The 25,893-nt window shown below is 40.0% G+C and overlaps 1 protein-coding gene across 3 annotated transcripts in view; it reads left to right on the plus strand.

The window, feature by feature from the left end:
- vps9d1 (VPS9 domain containing 1) overlaps nucleotides 1-25,893 on the plus strand; it is an 86,778-nt gene that overhangs the window by 51,978 nt on the left and 8,907 nt on the right. For all 3 annotated transcript variants that reach the window (XR_011889268.1, XM_072279833.1, XM_072279834.1), the window contains 2 exons: nucleotides 1,273-1,357; nucleotides 18,035-18,139. Coding sequence is in view for 2 of the 3 variants with exons in the window: in XM_072279833.1 (XP_072135934.1) it covers nucleotides 1,273-1,357; nucleotides 18,035-18,139 (190 nt within the window). In the remaining variant the exon portion in view is untranslated. The remainder of the gene's footprint in view (nucleotides 1-1,272; nucleotides 1,358-18,034; nucleotides 18,140-25,893) is intronic.

A 25,893-nucleotide genomic window follows, 5' to 3' on the forward strand; every position in this document is an offset into this window, starting at 1 on the left:
TATTTCAGCCCTGGGAAAAAGCCTCTGACTATCCACACGATCAATGCCTCTCATCATCTTATATACCTCTATCAGGTCATCTCTCATCCTCCGACGCTCCAAGGAGAAAAGGCCGAGTTCATTCAACCTATTCTCATAAGGTATGCTCCCCAATCCAGGCAACATCCTTGTAAATCTTGTCTGCACCCTTCCTATGGCTTCCATGTCCTTCCTGTAGTGAGGCGACCAGAACTGAGCACAGTTAAACATTATGTTCTTATGATGCTTTGTTGTGGGCAGTCCCTGAGCACTAATTCCTCTTCCCTGGTAATTTGCTTATACAGATAATCTGTAATGTTTCAGTTATACAATTCCAAACTATCCGGAAGTTCCATTCTGCATGTTCTTTCGGTATTGAATGTCATTTCCATATTCTTCTTTGTGGAGTCGAGGAATTTAATTGTATAACCTTGCTCCAATGTTAAATACAATATTGCGCAATATAAATTAGTGTTCATTCTTCTCCAACCTTGTACAATACCGCTGAAGTATTTGACCATATATTTTTGAGTCGGTTATTTAAAACCAAGCCTGGTCACCTTTGCTGAGATCCCGATGTTCTGAAAACGGTATTGTTAAAATCTTTCATTGGGGTGAACTGTAATATCCAACAATGAATTAAGTTAAAATTTTAACGTTTTCAAAACTACTCCTAACCTACCCAGTTTTAACTGTAATGTATTAAGAAGTGGACAGCCTACCTAACCTTAGGGAGCCAGATTGTTAACTGTGGTTAGCTGCCTCAAAATTAAGGCAATTGTGAGGTTTAACAATTGCCAACTAAGAGTTAAGTGCCTTTTACAGACAGTACTCCCTGTGGATTAGTTAGAGTTTTGCCACTGTGGTTATAGTTTCATTATCTCCTATTCCATATGTCCCAAACCCACCCATCCTCCCCACCCCTCGACCTACATATAATTGGTTCAGTGTACGGATTGCCAGTTACTAGTCACAAGAATCCAATGACTGCTTCAATTTATTTCTGCAATAATTTTTGCTTTTTCAAATAATGTACATAAGTGTAATAATTTTTTGAAGAACAGCCTCCAAAAAAAAAGAAATCTTGCTGCAAGGCATAACATTTTGTTTTGCAGATTTCCTGAGTGAATTTTAAAGATACTTGGTTTGCACTAGGTTTTTTTTCCTCTTTTTTTATATATCATTAATGTCTTTCAGGTTTGGTGCAAAATTTATGAAAAATTTAATTTTAACAATACTGTCATATTGTTATAGTGCGAACTCTCCGTCTTATCTGTGAATGCGCTGATCATTACTGCAGTTCTAAGGAAACTGGTACAGTACATGTTACTTCTGCAATGTGAGTATTGTATGTTTGCAGATTAGTAGACTGAAGTGTTTGTCATTCTATCAACTGTCTTTTGGGTAATCTTCCAGAATTGATTGCATGACTCAGTGTTTGTCAATCAGATCTGGATTGTACAGTCTGCTCAGCTGTCTCAAGTTTTAATACTAATAACATTTTGTTTCCTTGCTGCAAAGACCCAAAAGCTTTTCTGGAAATAAAAATGCTTTTGTTTGCCATATATTCTCATCTTTCCTATATTTGAATCAGACCTTGCTGTGAATCTACAGTCGAGTTTGCCATATAACCATTTCGATGCTCACCACCACTGAATTCTCTGAAAATTTTCTTTTGAAAACTTTCTAGCTCTCCTTGTCTCTTAAATCTGCTGAAAGGGTACAGCAGTGAGCAAATTTCAATTAGATTTGCTTCCTGCCACAACAAGCCACTTAAAAATGATGATATTGAACACACACAAAGTGCTGGAAGAACTCAGCATGTCAGGCAGTATTTATGGATGGGAATAAACAGTTGACATTTCAGTCAAGATCCAGCATCAGTCCGGAAGAAGGGTCTTGGCTGGAAGTGTCAGCTGTTTATTCCCCTCCATTGATGCTGCCTGACTTACTGAGTTCCTCCAGCATTTTGTGCATATTGCTCAAGATTTCCAACATCTACAGAATAACTTATGCTATTGGTTAAGGATAGTGCATCACAATATAGTAGCCCTGGGGCAAACAAGAATAATACCCATCACTTCATTCTCAAATTTTCCACTCTCCACATGAGAAAGAGCAAATTTGTCAATGGAACCTCAATACAAATATCTATTTTGTGATCTCCATAAATAAATAAGTAGATCATTTATAGAATGAATACAGAAAATGCTCTAAAAACTCATCAATCAGGCAGCCTATGGAAAGAGAAACATCCAACATTTTGGTAATGCATCCCTTTGTTGGAACCCAAATCATTAACGGTTTCTCTTCCCACAGATGCTGCCCGATTTGCTGAGAGATTTCAACATTTTGCGTTTTTGTTTCAACTTTCTAGCATCTGCCGTTTGCTTCAGAGAATTTAGAGACATCTGTACGAGACTTAGACTATTGTTTGAATTTTTATTCACACCATAGATGTGCACTATCAAGTGAACAGTTTGACAATGTAGTTTGCAATGTGCTTTGTGGCAACACAAGAGATTGTAGATGATAGAGTCTGGAGCTGAAAGCAAACCGCTAAGGTGTTCAGGTTTCTTCAGCTGTTTCTTGCTTTGTGGCAAGGTTTCAAAAAGTAAACGGATATTGCAGGACTTTACATGAGAGTTATGTGCTTGCTGAATTATAAGTAATAGAGTCATACAGAACAAAAATGGCCCACTGTAGCAATAGAGGCCATCAAGTACCTATCTATATTAATTCCATTACCAGTACTTGATTCTGAGCTTCTATGCACAGGCAATTCAAGTGTTCATCTCAACAGTTCATAAAAGTTGTGAGAGTACTTGCCTCTACTTCACACTCTAAAAGTGTATTACAGATTACAACCATCCTCTGGGAGGAAAGTTCATTCTCAGATCCCATCTGAACATTTACCCTGAACCAATGCCCTTTAGTTTTTGGTAACACGCTTATGGGGGAAATATTGCGTCTTGTTTACCTTATAACTTTGTGTTCCTCTGTCAGTTCCAATGTCAATAAGCCTGGTCTATCCATTCTCTCCTCATGACTGAAATGTTCCTACCCTTAAATAATCTGATGAATCTCATCTACATCCTTCCTGTTTATGGCATACAGAAATATACTCCAACTATTGGTTACCAGTGTCTTAATAATGCTGTACCATCACTATTCAACCTTCACCTTCACCGTATCTAGTGCAGACAATCACATAGATCCTTAGACTTGTGCACTGAGATCCCTCTATTCCTCAACCCAAGGACCTGACCATTCAATGTTTATCTCTTCTCTGAGCTGCTGTTCACAAAGTTCATCACCCTATCACTTGTCAGGATTAAATTTCACCACCACTGTTTGCCTGTCTTGCCATCAGATCAGTATCATCCTGTGCTAATGATTATCCTCCTCTGTTAAAAGTGTTATTGATTTTCCTGTTATAACTCTTTACAATTGCTTATAAAAAGCTATGCTAAAATTATGACATTATTTCTCTGTAATCCTTTTCAAGATCCCCTTGAAAACATTTGCCACCTTTTATCAGGCTGTTTTTTTTTCGTAATTTACTTCAATGCTATTCTTTGTCTTGACTTACGGAAAAATTAGACTTTTATACTAGTACATATGCAAGTTTTTCTTATTAGAATTTTAACTGAAATCCTGTTAACAATGCCTCTATAGGAAGTGGTTTTCTTTTAAATGCAATTGAATTTTTTTGCTTGGCTGTCTGCTGGTATTTTAATAATTCCGTTAAATGATATCCATGTTTAATTGCTCACAAAGTTTGCATTCTTTATTACAAGTGTGTTGTTGACCATTCTGGATAATTACTGGTCAGGACGGAATTCTAAATGTATATCAATAATGTATGATATACTTAGAATTCATTTTTTTAAATTTACATCAGTATATTATGATTTTTTTTCCAGAAGTCAATAGGTACAATTCAGCTGATGCTGGCCACTGTTATGCCCCTTCTTGCTTCAGGATCACTTACCTCTACCTGGCCAATCTCATACGTTACTAGCACTCAGCCTTTTGCTAACTCTGCTACTGAGCTTCCAAGCTTTCCCATAGTCTGTTTCCCATCTCCCATCCATGATAGATGGGTCTTAGAGCACTTGGCCCTAAACTATGGAATTCTCTTAAACATCTGGTTTTGTGAACCTATTTTTAAGATGCTCAAAACATTTTATTAACTAAATTTTATTTGCTAACTCTAATGTGAAACATTGTATTTCATTGTATTACACATATATAATTAAGTGGTTCTTGTGTAAACCGTAAAGATGGGTTTTGTTTGATTGGCTAAAGGAGTAATATTGATCCACCAGAGGTCACTGGATACCAGTATAGACTGGGGAGTGAGGCAGTTTTAATCCCTGTTCAGTCAGGCCTTTAAGGCCAATTGGCACATTCCAGTTCAATAAATTCATAATGAGATACAGAAATGTTATACAAAAATAAAAATGGCCTAGTGCCAAATTCAGATTTTATTGAAGTTTATATTTGGATTGCTGTAAATGCCAAAGCTTACTTGGTCATTAAAAATTAAAGCCTGGAAAAGATATCTTTACTACTTAGCTACAAAGCTTTATGATTTATAATAATGATTTTTTTTTAGTCAAATGTTGATACTTTTCCAGTATTTTAGTCTGATTTTCTCAATTCTGCTGTTTAACTTTTGGCATATTTTTGTTTCTGGTAACATTCAGAATCAGATTATTAGCACTGACGTATGCTGTGAAATTTGATGCTTTGTAGCAGCAGTACAGTACAATATAGTTAAATACTGTTAACAATAAGAAATAGCATGAAATGAGGGCAAAACAGTGAGGTAATGTTTATAGACAATTCAGAAATCTGATGGCGGAAGGGAGGAAACTGTTCCAGAAACGCTGAGTGTGTGTCTTCAGCTCCTGCACTTCCTCCCTGATGGTAACAAACAGAAGAGAGCATACCCTGGGCGGTGAGGATCATTAGTGATGGATACTGCTTTCCTGAAGCACTCCCTTTTGAGTATCCCTGATGGTGGGGAGGCTGGTATGCATGATGAAGCTGGCTGAGTACACAACTCTGCATCTTTTTCTGATCGTGTAGTGTCCCCTCCATACCAGACGATGATGCAGCCAGTCGGGATACTCTCCACGGTACATCTGCAGAAATTCTGGTGACATACCACATCTTCTCAACCTCCTAAGAATATACAGCAGTGGCATACCTTCTTTGTGGTTGTATTTATTACGGTGTTAAGACCAGTATAGATCTTCAGAGATGTTGAAGCTGCTCACCCTTTTCCACTGCTGACCCCCTCAATGAGGAGTTGTGCGTGTTTTCCCGACTTCCCCTTCCAGAACCCCACAGTCAGTTTTGTGGTACGCCTCCGCATCACCATCTGAGATTCTGCCAACAACGGAAGTGGAGCAGACTAAATTGTTTTCCCCTTAAATTTCCAGGGCAGTGTATTCTTGCTCCGTTAAAGCTGGAAGAAGTACATTGAAAGCAATATAACCACATGCAGCTCAGTAAAATAAAAATCTCATAACTGAGTGAAACAAACAAAATGAAGAAATGAGTTGGATTTATTACCTTATTAAATGATTCAGCAATGTAACTATGTAATAAAGTACAGGTGGGATCTGTGCTTTCACTAAGGATGTATTCACAAACTGGGAAATCAAAATGTATTACAATTGTTGGAGGTATTTTAAGGTACTTTATATAATATTAGTGTCAATAACACAACTATCATTTCTATTGTCAGTCCAGCATTTTCTAAATGTGTTTGCATTCTTATGGTCAGACAGGAAAACCACAAATGAATTGTAGGAAAATACGCCAGCTCCATTGGGAAAGTTCACTTGCAAATCAAGTGGCACAGTGCTCCACTTTTAGCATGCAATCTTATTACCAGTTAACTGTCTAGTTAGAGGAACACGGTGAAGACATCTTTACCCTCTTTGGCACCATATACCTGCTTCAATCTGAATCCTGTAAGACTAAATTATAGATCTGCAGCAGTTGCCAAATAATAGGCTCTCCATTCAGCCTTCTGTCACTTGGACAATAGTAATAGGCTACTATTAACATCAGGCTACTGTTTTATTACTTAAAGCTCAGTATTCAACACAATCAAACCCTCAGAATGAATCAAGAAACTTCAAAATCTGGGCCTCTATACCTCCCTCTGCAACTAGGTCCTTGACTTCCTCACTGGGAGACTACAGTCTTGCAGATTGGAAGTAACATGGCCTCACTGACAATCAACACTGGCACACAGGAGAAAGTGTGCTTAGCCTACTGCTCTACTCTTTCTACATCCATGGCTATATGGTTAGGCAGAGCTCAAATGCCATCTATAAATTTGCTGAGGACACAACTATTGTTGACAGAGTTTCAGATGGTGACAAAGATGCATACAGAAGTGAGATATATCAACTGGTTGATTGGTGTCACAGCACCAACCTTGCACTCGATGTCAAGGAGTCGATAGTGGAGTTAGAGAAGCGTAAGTTCAGAGAACGCACACCAGTCCTCATTGAGGGATTGGAAGTGGAAAGGGTGAGCAGTTTCAAATTCCTGGGTGTTAACATCTCTGAGGATCTATCTTGGACCCAACATACTGATGCAATTACAAAGTAGGCATGACAACAGCTATATTTCACCAGGAGTCTGAGGAGAATTGGTATGTCATCAAAGACATCCAGGACATGCCCTCTTCTCATTGCTATGATCAAGGAGGAGATGCAGGACCCTGAAGACACACATTCAGCGTTTCTGTAACAGCTTCTTCTCCTCTGCCATCAGATTTCTGAATGGGCAATGAACCCATGAACAACTACCTCAGTATTTTTCCCTTCTCTTTTTGTACTACTAATTTAATTACTTTTATATATAGTTATTATAGTTTTTAGTTTTTATTACTATGTATTGCAATGCACTGCTACCACAAAACAACAAGTTTCACATCATATACCAGTGATATTAAACCTGATTCTGATTCTTTTCCACCAATATTTCCAAATGCTGCAAATGGGGAATAAATTTCAGGTGTAATATTTTGGTAGGCAGTCATTGACATCTTAAACACATCAGGAAAGAGCATGACAGATTGCTAGTTTATTTTTGTTGAAGTGGTTATATTAATTCCTCAAAAGCAGATTATTGTTTTGAATCGTTAGTATCACTATTGCTTAAAAAGCCATGTAATCTCTGCTCGAGGTAGTGTGGATACTGCTCATTATGTATATACTACCACTCATTTAATGAATAAAAACACAGTTGCTAAGTTCGAGTCAGTATTAGATTGAAGAGAACTTTTGGTTAAGAGTAACACAACTGCTATTGTTTAATTGTATTTTTTGCTGCATGAAAATGTTTGTCTATCTGTCAGTGTAAAGATACAGCTAGCATAAAGCTTAACATATTGGTTTCAGAGTCCCTGAGTGCATTGTTGAGCATCAAAATTTTCAGAAAATTGTACAATTTGTAAATTACATATCAAAACTGTCTTCTAATTGTACTATCATTGACTCCTCTCAGCTGGGTCACCTATGCTTGTGCTTTAAACAATGTAATCCTTTATATATTCCTTCCTTCTGTGGTATTTCACTGAACAGACTCGATGGGCCGAATGGCCTACTTCTGCTCCTTTGTCTTGTGATCTTGTGAACAGTTTGAGATCATCTGTTTCAAATACCGCATAAGCCTCATCTGGGGTTCTAATGTTTCTCTGTCATTCATTCTTTGGGGTTTTCTTCTGTTTCATGGATGTCTGCGACGAATAGGAATTTCAGGTTGTATACTGTATACTTTCTCTGATATTAAATGGAACCATTGAACCATTGACCCATTGAATGCAGTGGGATTAGATCTGTATTTCCAGTAAGTAAGGTTAGGTTTTTGGGATCAGTGTTCCAGTGGCTCCTGAATTGAATGGTTAACTGCTTCTGTACTGCTCAGGAATAAAGTTATTGTCAAATAACCAAATCTATTTCACTTCGAAAGGAGGGAGCTTTCTATTATCAGCAGTGAAAACTTCTCTGTTAAGTACAGCCACTAGGAAGTAGTAGTCACACACCAATCAATAATAGTGCTTATGTAAGCATATTAAGTGCAAATAAAAATTGGGTGCAAAATCAAACTATTATTATTGCTGTTAATAAACAATTATGTTCAGTTTGTCCACCTAGAAATTTCTCCACACCAAATTTTGGCATTAAAACAGCATCATAATGCTCTTGTTGGAACTCCATAAACAGCGAGGACTTTGTTGATTCTCCCAGTGTAATGGTGCAATGAAGCTGATATTGTTCTTTTAGCCTCCTCACAGTTGTCAGCTTGTAGCCCAGCAGGTGCAATCTCTACAGATATCTCTCAAAGGGAGCTTACCACAATACTAGCAGTACTCTTCTGACTATTAGTGGTGAGGATGGGGCTAGGGTAATGTTGCTACTCAATGGATGTATGCTGCATTGATGACGGTGGTAGGACAGGGCCCCATTAGGACCAACGGAACAGACCAAACCCAAAGAACAATGTCTGCAAAGACATATTCTTTGTTCTTGGATCTACAGAGACCTTCCAAAGCTACAGATAGGCACTACTGGCAGGGGTTACCAGGGAGATCTCTGTGCAACCTCAAGTATGATGTATGAGTGGATGCCCTTTGGAGAACCTTGTCTAGCAGTCAAGTGTTCCAACCTGCTTTGTGGACTGAAAGAAAAGCAAATGAAGACTTCTGTCCTTGAGCATAGAGATGGAGTGACCGCTGGAATGTAGCAAAAAACAGGTCAAGGTAGAGTTCTGAGCATGGTTCATCATTTCATCCTTGTCAACCTCCTTTGAGCCTTCTCCAAAATTTCATTGGAATTTCCTTTAGACCATGAGACCATAAGACATAAGAGCAGTACTAGGCTGTTTGGGCCATCGAGTCTGCTCTGCCATTCAGTCATGGCTGATCCTTTTTACCCTTCCTCAGCCCAACTCTGTGTAACCTTTGGTGCCGTGTCCAATCAAGAACCTATCGATCTCTGCCTTAAATATACCCAACAACCTGGCCTCCACAGCTGCCTGTGGTAACAAATTCCACAAATTCACCGCCCTCTAGCTGAAGAAATTTCTCCTCATCTCTGGTTTAAATGGGCACCTCCCTATCCTGAGGCTGTGCCCTCTTGTCCTAGACACCCCCACAATGGGAAACATCTGTTCCACATCTACTCTGGCTAGGCCTTTCAACATTCAAAAGGTTTCAATGAGATCCCTCCTTGTTCTTCTAAATTCCAGTGAGTACAGATCCAGAGCCATCAAATGTGCCTCATATGATAACTTTTCATCCTTATGAACCTCCTCTGAACCCTCTCCAGTGCCAGCACATCTTTTCTTAGATGAGGAGCCCAAAACTGTTCACAATAGTTAAGGTGTGGCCTCACCAGTGCCTCATAAAGCCTCAGCATCACATCCCAGCTCTTGTATTCTAGACCTATTGAAATGAATGCTAAAACAGCATTTACCAACTCAATCTTCAAGTTAACCTTCAGGGTGTTCTGCACAAGGACTCGCAAGTCTCTTTGCATCACAGATTTGTGGATTTTCTCTCTGTTTAGGAAATAGTCTGCACATTTATTTCTACTACCGTATACCATTTTAATACCATATTCAGTGAAAGTAGCCAGTATGAAATGCCTAGCATTATGAATTAGTCATGGCTTCAAATCCAGTATATGCTGGTGGGAGTAAATTTAATCTTGCTATTAATTTCTATGAACTGTATTTTCCCCTGCTTTTGTAGCATTGTTTCTTGTTAGTATGGGGTTTCCCAAGTGCTGGCATCTCATTCATTATTGGCTTTATTTTTATTTGTCATATACCTACACAGTCTGGATCAACAGGCCATTTGAACATAACAACAATATAATTAGCCTTGAGATTGCTCTTTCCCCAATGTGGTGACATAAGTTTTCATCTGGAATTGCTTTTCAGGGATGATGGACAATAATACGGTCTGATTTCTCCCCATTAGTCCTCAGTCTAGTTGCAGCGTAATCTCTTGTGCATATGTTTCACTTGTCAAAGCGCTCTGTCTAGAACCAACCAGCAGGATAACTAGGTATTTTCAGCTGATTATAGCACTTGAAACAGTTCTGTTGATTTTGCCAAGATCTAGTGTACTCCTACGCTATGTTGCTTTTGATGTTTTGAGTTTCTATTAAGTAATATGTATAGATTGAATTCTCACTATATAAAACCTGATTTAGTCTTGCTTCGGGCTACAAACAAACCTCTGCTTGCAAGATGCACTGAGAATGGGAGTGTGCGTGAGTAACTAACTAACCACAACTTTAAATAGAAATGTAAAACCTCATCCTCTGTCACGCAAAGCTATTGTTTTCATCGATTTTAGCGTTTGCTTATCAAGCATCTGTGTTTGTAAGTCTAAATACTCTAAATGCAGTGAGTAGCTATTAGATTACTTGGCAGAGTTTTACTGCACTGGGAAATCCTATTTAACCTTAAACAGTCCTGAATTCTGCATGCTAAGGAAACCTTTGAAAGTTTAAAGATTGTATATGTCTGGACACTGAACACCTTTTTCTTTGTAACAATTCCTGTACATTGAAATGTTGAATGCTGTTGTAAAGAAATTCAAAACTTATGTTCCATATATTGACCTACACATTATTTGCTTATCCTGTTGAGGGGCAATATTAATGCAGCATTTCTTTCTGTTCCCTTCAATTTGGAGAGTTTGGCAAAAGAGTAAGATGAAGGAAATCATACAAATGCTAATGATAGATAATTGTTCCAGCAAAGTTTGATCTTCTGATAATACTTGAATGCCATCTATTTTAAATAGTTCTTCAAAGTTCACACCTGCAGCAGTGGAGGCGTCAATTTAAACAGAAGTATCAAAGTGACGGTATAACTTTTGAAATTGCCAGTAATTATGACAATAGCTGCCAGTGATCAGATTAGTCATTCTGGTCCATTGTCGGTCATAGGAGGTGCCTGAAATACAGGGCATTTCATCCAGAATTGGTGCCAACTTGCTGTCTTGTAGTCTTTTTCCATGGTGAACCTCTCATAATGTTAGCTTTCTCTTATGTGCACTGTAACTTTTAACTATAATTCTATGCACTATTCTTGAGCTTTTGCAATGAGGTCACAGTTATTTACTACCATCAAGATCCTGTTTACTTCCGTTAACTTTTTTAATAGAGTATTCCCGTTTTCTTTGCCGGAGGCTCAAGTATCTTTACTTTTATTCACCATCTCTTCTGTATGAGAGTAAACATTGGCAACTTTGGGGGAGAAAGAAGCATCTCTAGCCAGAAGTTATTTCCTTAGATATATCAGATGCATAGATACAGTTAGTTAAATAATTTATTTACAGATCATTTTTGTTCTAAAATATTTCTTCAGATAATGAAATAAAGTTAATTAATGCAAAAGTACTTGAATAGTTTTTCTAATGATTGTGCAGTTCTTTACCTCTCAAGTATTCTCAACCTGAATTTTCATAAATGAATTGAGGTCAATTGAGCTGCCTCTGAGCCATGTGATTCTTAATTTGGATACGTTTAAATTCACCATTTTCATTTGCATTATTTTAGCAAGGTACTCATTTCATAGTTGGACCAATTAGTTTTGCGCACTTATAGCCAATAGTTTCCTGCACGTTTCCCAGATTACGGTTCAAATAACAGATAAAGAATAGCAGGCTTATCTGTCTCAAGAATGGGGGCTATTAGCACGTGGAACATACTTCAAATCCAGTGTTTTTCAGTATCCTGATAGTAGTAGTGAGAAGTTTGCATAGTCTAGGTGGTGGGAGTCCTTAATGATAGATGCTGCTTCCTTGTGCCAGTGCTCCTTGTAAATGCACTCAGTGGTGAGATTTGCTTTGCCTATGATGTGGTGGGCTGTATCCACCAATGTAGGCTTTTCCATTCCCGGACACTGGTGTTTCCCTATGAGGCCATCGTGCAACCAGTTAGGATACTCTCCACTATGCACCTACAGTTGCAAGTAAAAATTTGTGAACCCTTTGCAATTCTCTACTTTTCTGCATTAATTACTCATAAAATGTGGTCTGATCTTCATCTAAGTCGCAATAATAGACAAATACAATCTGTCTAAACTAGTAACACACAAACAATTATACTTCTTCTCGTCAGTACTGAGTACACCATTTAAGCAGTCAGTCTAGATTCAAAAAAGTATGTGAACCTCTGGGGTAAAGCCTTCCTCAAAAGCTATTTAAGAGTTGGGTGTTCCAATCAATGAGATGAGATTGGAGGTGTGGGTTGTAGAGGTGCCCTGCCCTCTAAAATGACACACAAATTCAGATTACTGAAAGAGTCTGCTCTTAAGAAAGATCTGTTTATGTGTACCATGCCTTGATTAAAACAACTTTCAGAGGACCTTAGAAGAAGAATTGTAGAGACGCATGAATCTGGAAAAGGCTACAAAACCATTTCTAAAGACTTCAGTGTTCGTCAGTCCACAGTAAGAGAAATTGTCTACAAATAGAAGAAATTCAGTACTGTTGCTAGTCTCCCTAGATGTGGGCATCCTGCAGGGATCATACCAATGGCACAACATGAAATGCTGAGGGAGGTGAAAAAGAGCCCAACGGTAGCAGCAAAAGACCTGCAGAAATCTCTCTAGAACTTGCTGAAGTCTCTGTTTGTGTGTCCTCTATAAGAAAAAATCTAAACAAGAATAGTGTTCATAGAAGGACACAGAAGAAACCACTGCTCTCCAAAAACAAAAGATTGCTACATGTCTCAAGTTTGCAAAAGACGACTTGGATGTTCCACAATGCTTTTGGGACAATGTTCTCTGGACAGATGAGACAAAAGTTGAACTCTTTGGCAGAAATGTACACTTCTGTTTGGAGGAAAAAGTGCACTGCACACCAACACCAAAACCTCATCCCAACTCTGAAGCATGGTGGAAGGAACATCATGGTTTGGGGTTGCTTTGCTGCCTTAGGGCCTGGACATCTTGGAATCGTTGAGGGAACAATGAATTCAAAATTGTATCAAGGCATTTTACAGGAGACTGTCAGGGTAGTGGTCTATCATCTGAAGCTTAATAGAAGTTGGATGATGCAACAAGACAATGATCCGAAACACAAAAGTAAATCAACAATAGGATAGTTTAAAAAGAAGAAAATTCGTGTTTTGGAATGGCCAAGTCAGAGTCTAGACCTTAACCCAATTGAAATGCTTTGGCATGACCTGAAGAGGGCTGTTCATGTGAAGTATCCTTGAAGAACTGAAACAGTTGTGTATGGAGTAATGGTCTAAAATCCCTGCTCACCTTTCTGCAAGTCTGATCAGTAGCTACAGGAAACGTGGAGGTTATTGCTGCTAAAGAAGCTTCAACCAGTTATTAAATACAAGTGTTCACATGTTGTTTTCTAGCCTGGACTGTGAATGTTTAAACAATGTGTTCAATAAGGACCTGAAAAGTTCAATTGTTTATGTGTTATTAGTTTAGGCAGATTGTGTTTGTCTATTATTTTGACTCAGATGAAGATCACCCCACATTCTATGAGTAGTTAATGCAGAAAACCAGGTAAATGCAAAGGGTTCACAAACCTTATCTTGCAACTGTATATATGTTTGACAAAGTTTTAGGTGACGTGCCAAATCTATGCAAACTTCTATGAAAGTAAAGATGCTGTTGTACCTTCCTTGTCATGGCACTTGTGTCCTGTCAGATCCTTTGATATGATAATGCCAAGAAATTTAAAGTTACTGACTTTAAATTTATATAGATATAATTGGGCTATATATAAATAAAATCTAGGGTGCCTAATTTTAAATATTGCATTGTACTGATGCCGCTAAAAAAAAACTACTTTCATGACATGATCAACCTGATTCTGATGTGTCTCTATTGTGGACCGAGAGTGGGAAGGCAGCAGGGAGACAGGAATCATGATTGAGGGAAAAAAGGTGAATGGAGCAGGGAGGGAGCATGAAGCACTAGAGAAACATTCTGTACTGATCAATTCAGTTGTTTGGAATTGAATGACCTTGCCTGGTGTCTTAGGGTTAGGAGTGTATGCAGCCACGCCACCCTGACACTCCTCCTCTGCCACCTGTCTCACACTCCTCCTGTGGCACCCTAGCCTTGTCATTCCCTACATTCTTTGCTCCAACCAGATTTACGAGTTTGCTCTCCACTCCACATTGACAAATACAGTGGTGTGCAAAAGTCTTAGGCACCCTGGTTATATACAGTATATGAGCCCAAGACTTCTGCACACTATTGAATATGCTGATTTGTTCGAACTTTTATTCCAGCAACAGCAGTGATGTCATTAGCAATCGTAAATACAACATTGGGGCTGAATGTAGCCACACAAACATAGATAGAAAGCAAGTCAGGCAGCTGGCTAAGCACATATCCTTGTGGTACAACTGTGCTGATGGTGATTGCGGAGGAGGTGTTGTTGCCAATCTGTACTAATGAAATCGGGGGTCCAGTTACGTAGGGAGGAGATGCTTCATATTTTTCCGTACTGTTGCAAAAGTTTTATAATTTGTAATTTTTTGAATGAATCCATGGAGTGAACCAACAAATGTCTTGGTCCATGCATAACACACACGAAATGCTGGAGGACCTCAGCCAGTCAGGCAGCATCAGGCTGAGGCCCTTACTCAAGACTGAGAAGGAAGGGGAATATGCCAGAATAAAAAGGTTGGGTGAGTGAAAGGAGGCTAACTGGAAGGTGATAGGTGAAGCCAGGTAGGTAGGAAAGGTCCAGAGCTGTAGAAGAAGTATTTTGATAGGAGAGAAGAGTGGACCATAGGAGAAAAGGAAAGAGGAGAGAACCCAAGGGAAAGTAATAGGTTGGTGAGGAAAGCTGAAAGATCAGATTGGGGAATAGAGGAAAGGGGGATTTGTTCATTGGAAGAAAAAATCGATATTCATGCCATCAGGTTGGAGACTACCAAGACGCAATATAGGTTGTTGCTTCTCTACCCTGAGGGTGCCTCACCTTGACCAAAGAGGAGGCCGTGGACCAGCACGTTGAAATGGGAATTGGGATTAAAACGTTTGGCCACCGGGAAGTCACGCTTGTGGATGGTGCTCTGGAGAAAACATCCAAAATATGTGCAATTAACATGTTGCTCAACGACCAGAAGGACCACAATAACTTACGGTTGGAGACACAGGAGACTACAGATGCAGGATTGATGCAGGGTTTTAACTCGAAACGTTGACAATTCACTTTGCACCTACAGATGCTGTCTGACCCACTGAGTTCTTCCAGCAGATTGTTAATAATCCAAGCGTGTATTAAGTTCATAAGTTCTATAAGGCCTTGCATATAGTGCTGTGCAGGTACCTCATGAGCTTCTGACATATTGATTATGATTCAGAGGTGTCCAGTCCAGACATAATCCCAAAGAGTGCAAATGCAGTCGGAGGTCAAAGGGGTCATTAGCACTGTGCTGATTGAAACTTGTTTTTGAAATGCTCTGCTGGGAATCTAGTACAAGTCTAGCAAGTCTTTCCCCATATCTTGGTGTGGAGGAGAGCTTGTAACGATCAGTGATGAGAGAACTGGGAGTGATCAATGTAGCCACTCATTGTTGAGACATTGTGCTCAGGCTGCCCCTTAGCTGGCACAGTAAGTGTGGGGCGTTGCTAAGGACTGGTGGCACCTGGTCCATTTTTTTTTTAAACACCATCATAGAAGGGGAGTATTGTAACATTTGATCCTTTTTACACCCACAAAAAAGACCCCTTGTTATTTTGGGTCTGTTGTCAGACTCCTTAGGGAAGAGGTAAGAGTGAAAGAAAAGTTTAGAGCAGGTATGTACCAAAGGCAGACTAAACGGACCAGCTCAGGAAGGTATCTAGGTTGGTATGGGCAAATTGGGCTGTATCACTCTGATTCCACAAGTTAAGAATATGTGTTGACAGACTGCCCAGATTATACTGTGTTCCTCATCGCTGCTTGTTAGATGAGTTGGAAGTTGCCAGCTCCCTTTATGGCCCACCGCAAACTATGTATCTCAGCACTGGGCAGCTTCACTACAATCCCTAACTCACCCATCATCACTCCTCACACACACAGTCGCCCCACACCAAACCTTGTTGCAGTGCACCAGCAGAAGCTGGATTATCAGGTCCACAGCACGGCAGTGCAGAGCAGCATAGAAAACTGGATTTGTGCCAGGTTCCCTATACTGCAGCAGATATCCTTCAAGGAATGTCTTTCTTGAAGTACAGAGAGATATGCACCGTGAATATTTGGACTGAAGAATCAGTTCAGTCCAAGGCAGCACAAGTGGGATACTAGTGTAGGTGGGATAAAAGATCCCACTCATTTCCCAACCTATCAACCTGTAAAAGAAATTCTGCTGCTGAATACCTTGCTGTAGCTGGAAAGGTGGATGCACATTTCTGCAGCTAAAGACTAACAGCTAGTGTCAAGTCTCAACAGTTTTCATTTACACTCAGTGGCCATTTCATTAGGTATACCTGAACACCTCGTTGGAGTGAAGTTAGGAAAAGGGAAGTACAATGAGATCTAGGTGCTCTTGTACATCAGTCACTGAAAGCAAGCATGCAAGTACAGCAGGCTGTGAAGAAAGCTAACGGCATGCTGGCCTTCATAACAAGGGGAATTGAGTATAAGAGCAAAGAGGTCCTTCTGCAGCTGTACAGGGCCCTGGTGAGACCACACCCGGAGTACTGTGTGCAGTTTTGGTCTCCAAATTTGAGGAAGGACATTCATGCTATTGAGGGAGTGCAGCGTAGGTTCACAAGGTTAATTCCCGGGATGGAGGGACTGTCATATGTCGAAAGATTGGAGCGACTGGGCTTATATACTCTGCAATTTAGAAGACTGAGGGGGATCTTATTGAAACATATAAGATTATTAAGGGATTGGACACGCTGGAGGCAAGAAGCATGTTCCCGCTGATGGGTAAGTCCAGAACCAGAGGCCACAGTTTAAGAATAAGGGGTAGGCCACTTAGAACGGAGTTGAGGAAATACTTTTTCACCCAGGGAGTGGTGGATGTATGGAATGCTCTGCCCCAGAAGGCTGTGGAGGCCAAGTCTCTGGATGCTTTCAAGAAAGAGATGGATAGAGCTCTTAAAGATAGCGGAATGAAAGGTTATGGGGATAAGGCAGAAACTGGATACTGATTGTGAATGATCAGCCATGATCACAATGAATGGCGGTGCTGGCTCAAAGGGCCGAATGGCCTACTCCTGCACCTATTGTCTATTAATGCACATAACTAATCAGCCAATCATACGTCAGCAGCTCAGTGCATAAAAGCATGCAGACATGTTCATTTGTTTCAGAACACCAGAATGGGGAAGAGATGTGATCTCAGTGGCTTTGTGCCAGATTGTCGGTGTCAGATTTGCTGGTGATTTGTGTATCTCAGAAACTGCTAATTTCCTGGGATTTTCAGACACAGCAATCTCTAGGTTTTACAGAGAATGGTGCGAAAAGCAAAAACCCGCCCAGTGAGCAGCAATTCTGTGGGCAAAAATGCCTTGTTAATGAGAGAGATCAGAGGAGGATGGCCAGACTGGTTTAAGATGACAGAAAAGCAACAGAACCTCAAATAACTACATTTTACAGTGGCGTGCAGAAGAGCTTCTCTGAATGCATAACACATTGAACCTTGAAGTGGATGGGCTACAGCAGCAGAAGACCATGAGCATACACTCAGTACCACAGAATGCACCTAATAAAGTGGCCACTGAGTGTGTTTCTCTTAGTTCTTCTTCCTGCCTTAGCCTGAATTATTAAGTCCTTGCATAGAAAATTAACCAGGCCATATGGGCAGTGTATGAGAAATTACTTTTTATAACTACTCAATTGCTTGTTCATGATACTTATAGGGGGGTGTTCACACAAGGATATATTTAGAGATTAATTCAAGTTAACTTGTCTGAATATTTGGAATTTTTTATGATTAACCTGCTTCATGTTCAATACAAATTCTAACCAACTTCTCATCTCTTATAGCGGTGCCGATGATCTGCTGCCCATCTTGTCGTATGTGGTGCTGAAGAGCAACTTAATGCAGCTGGTATCAGAGTGTGCAGCATTGGAAGAATTTATTCACGAAGGGTAGGTCCAAGTTGAACTACAACAATGTTTTAAAAATATTGTTTTTTAAAAATACAGTATATTTGAGCAAAATATTACAGCTGCTCTTTCTCAATTACAAACAGCATAGAGTGTGGTTTTTCACATCCCTACATTCAGCCCATCCATGTCCAGTAATATATTACTTTGTGGGAATCGTATCTGGTCACTGGCCCCTGTGGCTGAAATCCATACCTAACAGATTAAAATCTTGGTGCCATGATGGTACAGCAGTTAGCGTGACACCATTACAACTTGGAGCGTTCCAGAGTTCAATTCTGTAAGAAGTTTGTATGTTCTCCACAGAACTGCGTGTGTTTCCTCCGGGTGCTTAGGTTTCCCCTCTTGATCCAAAGATATACCAGTTAGAAGGTTCGTTGGCCATTGTAAATTGTCCTATGATTAGGCTCATGTTAAGTAGATGGGTTACTGGGCAGTGTGGCTCATTAGGCAGGAAGGCCACATGGTATCGCTAAATATTTTTTAAAATAAGATGGGTAGCAGAATTTTGGATAAACTGAGGTTTAATGTGAGTGTAAGATGGAAAACCTTGGAATTACTGAGGCTGGGTGTACATGGTGTTTCCCATCCAAAGATTAAAAGATGTATGAGAAATGGCTTATTAGTTTGCAGGTAATGTTCATTATTTTCAAGCTTTGAAGTCCAGTTCCCAAGATATGCAAACATGCTAGAGATGGCAATGCTTTCCATGCGAGAAGATTTTGTCTGCTTCAAGCTCTGCATATTCCTGTTAGAGTAAAGCCAATGCTGGTAGGATAGGGAATTCTGGGTGATGATGATTATTGCATAGGTGTGGGTCAGGTACGCGCAGCTGGGATCAAGTGAATATCTGGAGGAGGATAAGGGATGTAGACGTGTACTTGAAGGAAAACAGGAGGGCAAAAAGGGGGCATGAGATAACTTTGGCAGAGAGTGGTAATGAAAACCAAGAGATGATATAAGTATTTTAAGGGAAAAAGAGTAATTAGAGAGAGAATAGCATCCACAAAGGGACACCTTTGTGTGGAGCTGTAGGAGTTGGGCAAGGTCCTTAATAAATATTCTCCTCTTTCATTATGTAAAAAAAAAACATGAAGACATCAGAACCAGGAAAAATTAGTTGGGAGAACCTGAGAATACTCCATGTTACAATAGAGGAGGTGCTGGATGTCTTACAATATGTGAGGGTAGACAAATTTCCAGGACCTGACCAGGTGAGGTGACAATATACTGGAGGGTAGTGAATCTTGTACCTTTACTTAAGAAGGGTGGCAGAAAGAAACCTGGGAATTATAGGCCAGTAAGTTTACTATTTGTAGTAGGTAAGTTATTAGTGAGGATCCCAAGGGGTAAGATGTACATATATCTGAAAAGACAGGGGTTAATTAGGTGTTACCAGCATAGGGCTTTGTACTTGATTCAAGTTTTTTGTTGAGGAGAAGAAAGTTGACAAGGGCACAGCAATAGACATGGTTTATATGGACTTCAGTAAGACTTTTGATAGGCCTTAGTAAGCTGCTGTGGAAGGTTAGATTGCATGAAATCCAGGGAAAGCTGGTACTCTGTTAAGTACTGGAAGAAACCCTGAGATCAGAGAAGTTGTTTCCCATATGCATTGTTTCAATTGGCCTTTTTTAAAAAGATACGTTTCTCCACATGCTGGAAATGTTGGCAAGGCCAGTTAGTGACAACAATATTCACTTGTGGTCTGAAAGTTTTGTTACAGCCATCTGCACAATCAGAGCTGTAACTTTATAAAGGCTTGATAAGCATTTTATCCACCTTAGAGTCATAGAGCACTACAGCACGAAAACAGGCCCTTCAGCCTTAGTGCTTGCCGGCCTGATCTTTTGCAAGTCCCAGCTAACTGCGCACAGACCATAGCCTTCCTTACCTCTCTCAGCGATGTACTTATCCAAATTTTTCTTAAATGCTACAAATGACCTTGCATCTACTACTTCTACCAGCAGCTCGTTCCATAGTCACCCCACCTTCTGAGTGAAGAAATTCGCCCTCAGATTCCCCTAAAATATTTCATCTTTCACCATAAACCTATGAGCTCTAGTTCTAGTCTCACTCAACCCAAGGGAAAAAAGCCTGCTTGCATTCACCCTATCCATCCCTTCATAATTTTGTGTCCCTCTGTATGATCTCCCCTCACATTCCTGCGTTCCAGTGAATAAAGTCCTAACCTATTCAGCCTTTCCTTATAACTCGGGTCCTCAAGTCCTAGCAACATCCTTGTAAGTTCTCTGTGCACTCTTTCAAATTTATTTCCTGCAAGTAACTGACCAGAACTGCACACAATAGTAATTTTGAGTAACATTACAGTTATAATCATATTTATTTCACTCAATCTGTATTGCTAGTCTATTTTTTAATTAAACTAAATAATCAACTGGTTACAAATCTTCTCCATATGTCAGGTATTTTTGCTTCCCTTGTACAAAATAGTTCTTAGCTGCCTTATTTCATTCTCTTAGAGAGTGCAGTTTTGTTTACAGATTAACGAGTTGCATGTTTCGTTACTTCATCCCTGGGTGTTCTAACCATTAAGAGAGGGCAAATTCCTGATAACCCTTGTTCACTGCTCAGCAATGTACTGTAAACCCCAAGTCATTATTTGCTTATCACTTACACTCAATGGGCACTTTATTAGGAACACTTTTACACTTGCTTGTTAATGCAAGTATCTAATCAGCTAATCATGTGGCAGCAACTCAGTGCATAAGAGCATGCAGACACTGTCAAGAGGTTCAGTTATTCTTCAGACCAAACATCAGAATGGGTAAGAAATATGATCTAAGTGAATTTGATTGTGGAATGATGGTAGGTGCTGGACAGAGTGGTTTGAGCATCTCAGAAACTGCCGATCTCCTGCGCTTCTCTACTGTGAAAAACCAAAAAAAAATCCATTGAGTGGCAGTTCTGTGGGCTAAAATGCCTTGCTAATGAGAGACGTTCGAGGAGCATCTCCAGACGGGTTCAAGCTGACAGGAAGGTAGTAGTAACTTAAATATCAACAGCGACTGCAGAACAGCATCTCTGAATGCCCAGCACATCGAACATTGAAGTGGATGGGCTGCAGCAGCAGAAGACTATGAACATATTAGAAGGCTATTTTATTAATTACAGGAGGTACCTAAACTGACCACTGAGTGTATATCTTTCGTGTAGCTATCAAAGCATTGTTAATTAGCATGCAATTGCCTTCCATTTAGTGACCATTTTAAAAAAAATACTTTCATGAATACATTTTTCATTCAGTATCACTATCAAATGGTAATTGCCAAATACTTCTGTGCAAAAGTAATTGAAATGTTCCAGTATGCAAATACTTTAATACTGTTTGCCGTGGTGCCTAATTTTATATTGGAATTGCTTTAGAGCTAGGGCTTTACTCTTTGGAGAGAAGGAGGATGAGAGGAGACATGATAGAGGTGTACAAGATAATAAGAGGAATAGATAGAGTGGATAGCCAGCACCTCTTCCCCAGGGCACTACTGCTGAATACAAGAGGACATGGCTTTAAGGTAAGGGGTGGGAAGTTCAAGGGGGATATTAGAGGAAGGTTTTTTACTCAGAGAGTGGTTGGTGAGTGGAATGTACTGCCTGAGTCAGTGGTGGAGGCAGATACAGTATTGAAGTTTAAGAGACTACTAGACAGGTATATGGAGGAATTTAAGGTGGGGGCTTATATGGGAGGCAGGGTTTGAGGGTCAGCACAACATTGTGGGCCGAAGGGCCTGTACTGTGCTGTACTATTCTATGTTCTTATAATGTGGTTTTAATCCTAAAGTATATCAGGTATCTCATCTCACATCGGCGCAATGTCGGAAACTAGGTGTTAGTTTTATTAGTATTATTGCATGAATTCTGCTACAGAAGCTTCATCTTTGTGCTGTATATGCAAGTCTTTTAAAGATTAAAAAACATGGAGGTAGTAGGGTTGATTGTTTGATTCAGTATTATTTGATGTTAAATGGTTATAAGGAAACTGCAGATATAGTATTTATTTAATAGATTCAGTTAACCAATTGTGTCCTGCCCTTTATTAAGGGCAGCTGCACTCTCAAGAAGGCCCTGTAGACCAATCCTCATTTCCATCTCACCTTATTATAATTCAAAGGGATTTTTGTTCCCTCCGCTCTGGTTGAAATGATACATGTTTTAAAGCAACAGTGATAGACATTTGTATAGAGTGATTAAAGATAACATTCCGTCTTCAAAGTGTACAAAAAATGCACAGCTAGCTGACAGTGAAAGATTAGGAAAGAGCTAGGGGCCATGCTAGTGAAGTTTAAGAGACTACTAGACAGGTATATGGAGGAATTTAAGGTGGAGGTTTATATGGGAGGCAGGGTTTGAGTGTTGGCAGAACATTGTGGGCCAAAGGGCCTGTACTGTGCTGTACTATTCTAAGTTCTATGCATCCAAGATAAGATCTAGTCAAGTTATACTGGCGTGAGGCTAAATTTTCTTACTCTGATAATTGTGAATCTTTGGATTCATCTATTTCCAGTTTGTTGTAGATTCTTAGTTGCTGAATACATTTGAGTCCAAGTCTGGTACTGAAGGATCAAGGAAATTGAAATGTAGGCAAGAAAGTGGAGGAGATACAGGATAAGCCATAATCATATCCCACAGTTGTACTATTTCATGGGAACAAATGGCCTGCTTCTCCAGTTCCTTTCTGTTCCTTAGCTTCTTTTGAACAAAGTTTTCATCAGAGTTGTCTTTTAGTGGCAGAGTTCCCTTGCCACTGACTGTAAGCCTCAGGCAAGAAGAAAATGGTTGAATTAATATATACTCTTTAGAGGCCCTCTGTCGATCAGGGCTGACCATGAATGTTGCGTACTAGCTGTCTATGATACGCAAACTAGTACACAGGGTAGGGCAGTACGATATAGAGAGCAAGCTGTTGCCCATGTAGCAGGCTTCCCTCTCCCCGCAGCTGATAAATCCAAACTAACGGCAGAGACCGATTCAGTTTGGCTCCAGCAGTATGACAAGTGTTGGCAGTCAGAATTGAACTGAGTATAGGACTTCTTTAGGGACTCCAGCTCTGGATTTTTCCTCAGGATTTACTTTCAAAACCTTCCCTATGGGTGAGTATAGTTGCAAGGCTATGGACGTTTGAGATCAGTGTTTTCCTTCTAGATTAGATTAGATTCAACTTTATTGTCATTTTGCCGAGTACAGATACAAAGCCAATGAAATGCAGTTAGCATCTAACCAGAAATGCAAAGAATAGTGTTATTTACAAAATAACTGCAAATAAAAAGTAAGTGCTACAGCACACAAATATAAAAGTACTGAGACAGTACAATATGGGTGCAATACTGCTTAGCGCTGTGATGTGAGGTTCAGCAGGGTCACAGCCTTAGGGAAGAAGCTCTTACTGTGCCTGCTGATGCAGGAGCGGAGGCTCCTGTAGCGCTTACCGGATGGGAGGAGAGTAAAGAGTCCATGGTTAGGGTGAGATGCATCCTTGACAATGCTTTTCGCCCTGCCCAGGCAGCGTTTATGGTAGATGTTCTCAATGGTGGGCAATTGGGTGCCGATAATCCGCTGGGCAGTTTTCACCACACGCTGGAGTGCTTTGCAGTCCAATACGGGACAATTGCCATACCACACTGAGATGCAGTTGGTGAGTATGCTCTCAATGGTACAGCGGTAAAGGTCCGTCAGTATCCTGGGACCGAGGTGAGCTTTCTTGATGCTCTGCGGGAAATACAGTAAAAGCGCTGTTGCACCTTTTTGACCAGGATGGAGGAGTTCAGGGACCAGGTGAGATCCTTGGAAATGTGGACACCAAGGAATTTGAAGCTTGATACAGACTTCACTACAGCTCCATTGATGTAGATGGGGATGTGAGTGTGGCTCCTAGCATGCCAACCACAGCTGATGAGCCCCACCTACCTGAAGTGATTGGTTGTATAGTGCTTTTGCCCCTTCTCCTGTCAGTAGAAACAGTTTCACTGGGCTTAATAGCTAAGTCACACATGACACCCAGTAGCTAGATTTGGTTGTCAGAGGCTATTTGAGACACATGCCATTGGGAGCATCTAATAGGTAGTGGGAGCTCCTGGGACAACTATTGAACAAAACCTAAATGAGAAAATAGCTGAGATTCCCTTTGTTTCTTTGAGACACTATGCAGCTTAATTGGAACAGGAGACTGTTACCAAGCAGTTCCTAACTACCATCAGTCGCATGCACTGGTTTGAATATTAGAAACTGCACATTGCTTAGAGTGAACAGTTTTTAAATTGGCAGTTATCCATTTGGACCAAAAGATGCCAATTCAAAAGCAGTGATTTTTGCCAGGAAAATTATTGTTGGATTACGGTACTACTTCATGCAGGAAGGCAATAAAGGCAGTCCATTATCTGCACTAGGTGTCTGCACTGATTTTGCTCATTTACAGTAAATCCGATGCACCGATTCTTCAGTGCACTGGGTCATTGGCAGGACTGACAGCAGGGTAGCTGTAATGCCTCGGTTGTGGTGAGGACTAAGCTGGAGGCAAAAAATGAGAATGAAGGCCATTTCTGGTTGGCTGCCAGTGACTAGTGGTATTCCCCAGGGGTCGGTGTTAGGGCCACTTCTTTTCACATTATATTTCAGTGATCAATGATGGAATCAAGGGCTTTGTGGCGAGGTGTGCAGACAATGTTTTCTATGTGGCCGTAAGTTTTCAATCCTCATTTACCATGGGCTCCTGATCTATGCACCGGACTCTTTACCTTGTCAGATGGCTTTCCGAAATCTAAATCTACATCATCTACAAATCTTCTTCTATCTTCTAACCTATATATAACATTTTCAAAGAATTCAAGCAGCTTATCAAATATGATTTCATAATGTTATCTCAGTTTGATAATGTTCAGCCTTCCTAAAATAGTTATTTCCTCTTTGGTTATTGATTCGTCATTTTACTAGCAATCTGTTAAACTTCCTGGCCTATAGTTCCCCCCTTCTATCTTCCCCTTTTGCTGTTTTTCAATCTTTTTATACACTCCCAAAATTTTGTATGTTTTGAAATATTTCAACCAATGGGTCTACTGTCTCTGCCCCCACTTCCTTTAAAATGCTTGGATGCAGGCCATCGGGTACTGGTATCTGGCTTTATTACCCTTTAAGTTTTTATAATACTTTATCCCTTGTGATAGGAACATTTACAAGTTCCACCCTGTTAATTGAAATGAGCCTATTCAGGATTCAAACTTGTTTAATATTATTTCTAGTACACACATGTAAAGGAGAACAAAATAATTATTACTCTGCATCCAATGCAAAAACTACATAAGATTAAAAAGCACAATAAATATAAATATATAAAATAGCTTATATACATAGATTAATTTTATGTCCATAAAGTGACACTAGGCCCGGGAGTGTCTGTACATAAGGTGATTCTGACAGGAAATGATAAAGTACGATTGGTGGGGTAAGTGAGTGGGTGGAGGTGTTGATGTGCTTTGATATTTTGGGAAATAGCTGTTTTTGAGTCTGGTTGTCTTAGCATAGCCTGCTCCCTATGGAAGTGAGACAAACAGTTTATGATCAGGGTGGGTGGGATCCTTCATGATGTTCCTGGCCCTTTTCTGGCGTCTTTCTGCATACATGTCCTTGATAGTGGGTTAGCTGGTGCCAGTGAGGCATTGGGCAGTTTTGTACCATGCAATGATGCAGCATGTTAAAATTGTTGGATTGTGATGTTTATGATCTAA

Source organism: Mobula birostris, chromosome 15 (assembly GCF_030028105.1).
Source record: "Mobula birostris isolate sMobBir1 chromosome 15, sMobBir1.hap1, whole genome shotgun sequence".
NCBI classification, from domain to species: domain Eukaryota; kingdom Metazoa; phylum Chordata; class Chondrichthyes; order Myliobatiformes; family Myliobatidae; genus Mobula; species Mobula birostris.